The 1,662-nt window shown below is 45.1% G+C and overlaps 1 protein-coding gene across 1 annotated transcript in view; it reads left to right on the top strand.

Annotated features, from left to right (window-relative positions):
* Positions 1 to 1,290, top strand: part of lrrk1 (leucine-rich repeat kinase 1) — a gene marked incomplete at both ends in the record, with an annotated part of 18,388 nt that extends 17,098 nt beyond the window's left edge. Inside the window, 3 exon segments of the mRNA XM_013999768.1 lie at positions 654 to 825; positions 901 to 1,073; positions 1,151 to 1,290. Of these exon segments, the coding sequence (XP_013855222.1) occupies positions 654 to 825; positions 901 to 1,073; positions 1,151 to 1,290 (485 nt within the window).
* Between the last annotated feature and the right edge of the window lie 372 nt (positions 1,291 to 1,662).

The following is a 1,662-nucleotide window of genomic DNA, read 5'->3' as shown; positions in this document are numbered from 1 at the left end:
TCTGTAAACATCTGTAAACATCTGTAAACATCTGTAAACATCTGTAAACATCTGTAAACATGTGTAAACATCTGTAAACGTCTGTAAACCTGTGAAATGAGTAAAATCTGTGTCAGTTCCAGACATTGTGTTCAGGTGAGCAGCTGTCAGTCAGCACCTGTCTGAACCAATCACTGATCATCTGACTGATTTAAATACATCTTAACATTCATGAGGTACTTTACATTGACTGTTTATGGTTGAGTGTGGGCGTGTAGAGGGTAGAACCTGAGGAGGACCTTATGGTTGAGTGTGGGCGTGTAGAGGGTAGAACCTGAGGAGGACCTTGGTCCAAACTCTGAGGTGAAGATGTGATCTATAAAGGTGCAGAAACATGTGTACGCATGGTTTGATAAATGTGAATATTTTTTGGCGTACGTTCACTTTTAGTGTGGTTTCCACACAATCCTTTATAAATCTGAGCCCAGATCTTTGTCAGGTTCTGAAGTGATTTTAATCTAAACTGAACAAAAAGATCTGAGTACACCGAGTCAAAATAGAACGGGTTCCACTCCTGGTGCTGCAGCCGAGTCCAAAACCTGTGGTGGGACCTGCAGAAAGGTTCTTCTAAGTCCATGTTGACGTTTTCTTTTGTTCCTTGGTTGTTGCTGTAGTTACCTGCTGCCACACCTGCTTCCTCCTAAACCAGCCATGGACCTCCACAACGTGCAGCAGAGGACCAACAACACGCTCCAACGGCTCTTCAAGATGAGCTTCGTTCCTGCAGGGTTCTGGGAGCGCTTCATCGCCAGGATGCTCATCAGTCTGACAGAGATGGACCTGCAGGTACTGGTCCAGTCAGAACCTCTCTGTTGGTCAGTGACAGACAAGTGTCTGACTTTAGATGTTGTCTCGGTGCAGTTCTTCGATCTGTCCAAAAAGACGACGTGCAGTCAGCCTCACAGGCACTCGCTCATCTACAGCTTCACTGGAAGCGAGAAGAAGAACCGATGCAGCACCTTCAGGGTCCGACGCAGTCAGACCATCTACTGGAAGGAGGGGCTTCTGGTCACCTTCGTTGGAGGTCACCTCAGGTCAGAGACAGGATAACTCCTGCTGTAGGAATAAAAGTGTCCTTTAACAAACGAGAGCAGCTGATGTGTGTCTGCAGTGTGGAGTCTTCAGACGTGAACTGGAAGAAGATGAAGAGTGGAGGAATAAAGATCAGCTGTCAGTCAGACTCCAGAGATTTCTCTGCTGTGGCTTTCATCACCGATCATGTTAACAGTCTGATCGAACAGTGGTTCCCAGGTACGTCTGTTCTAATCTGCCCGTTCTAATCTGCCCGTTCTAATCTGACTGTTCTAATCTGCCCGTTCTAATCTGCCCGTTCTAATCTGACTGTTCTAATCTGCCCGTTCTAATCTGACTGTTCTAATCTGACTGTTCTAATCTGCCCGTTCTAATCTGACTGTTCTAATCTGACTGTTCTAATCTGCCTGTTCTAATATGACTGTTCTAATCTGCCTGTTCTAATCTGACTGTTCTAATCTGACTGTTCTAATCTGACTGTTCTAATCTGACTGTTCTAATCTGCCCGTTCTAATCTGCCTGTTCTAATCTGACTGTTGTAATCTGACTGTTGTAATCTGACTGTTGTAATCTGACTGTTGTAATCTGACT

This window comes from Austrofundulus limnaeus, unplaced genomic scaffold (assembly GCF_001266775.1).
Source record: "Austrofundulus limnaeus strain Quisiro unplaced genomic scaffold, Austrofundulus_limnaeus-1.0 Scaffold2463, whole genome shotgun sequence".
Lineage (NCBI taxonomy): Eukaryota > Metazoa > Chordata > Actinopteri > Cyprinodontiformes > Rivulidae > Austrofundulus > Austrofundulus limnaeus.
The sequence above is the reverse complement of the archived record's forward strand: the minus strand, read 5'-3'. Positions and strand labels throughout refer to the sequence as shown.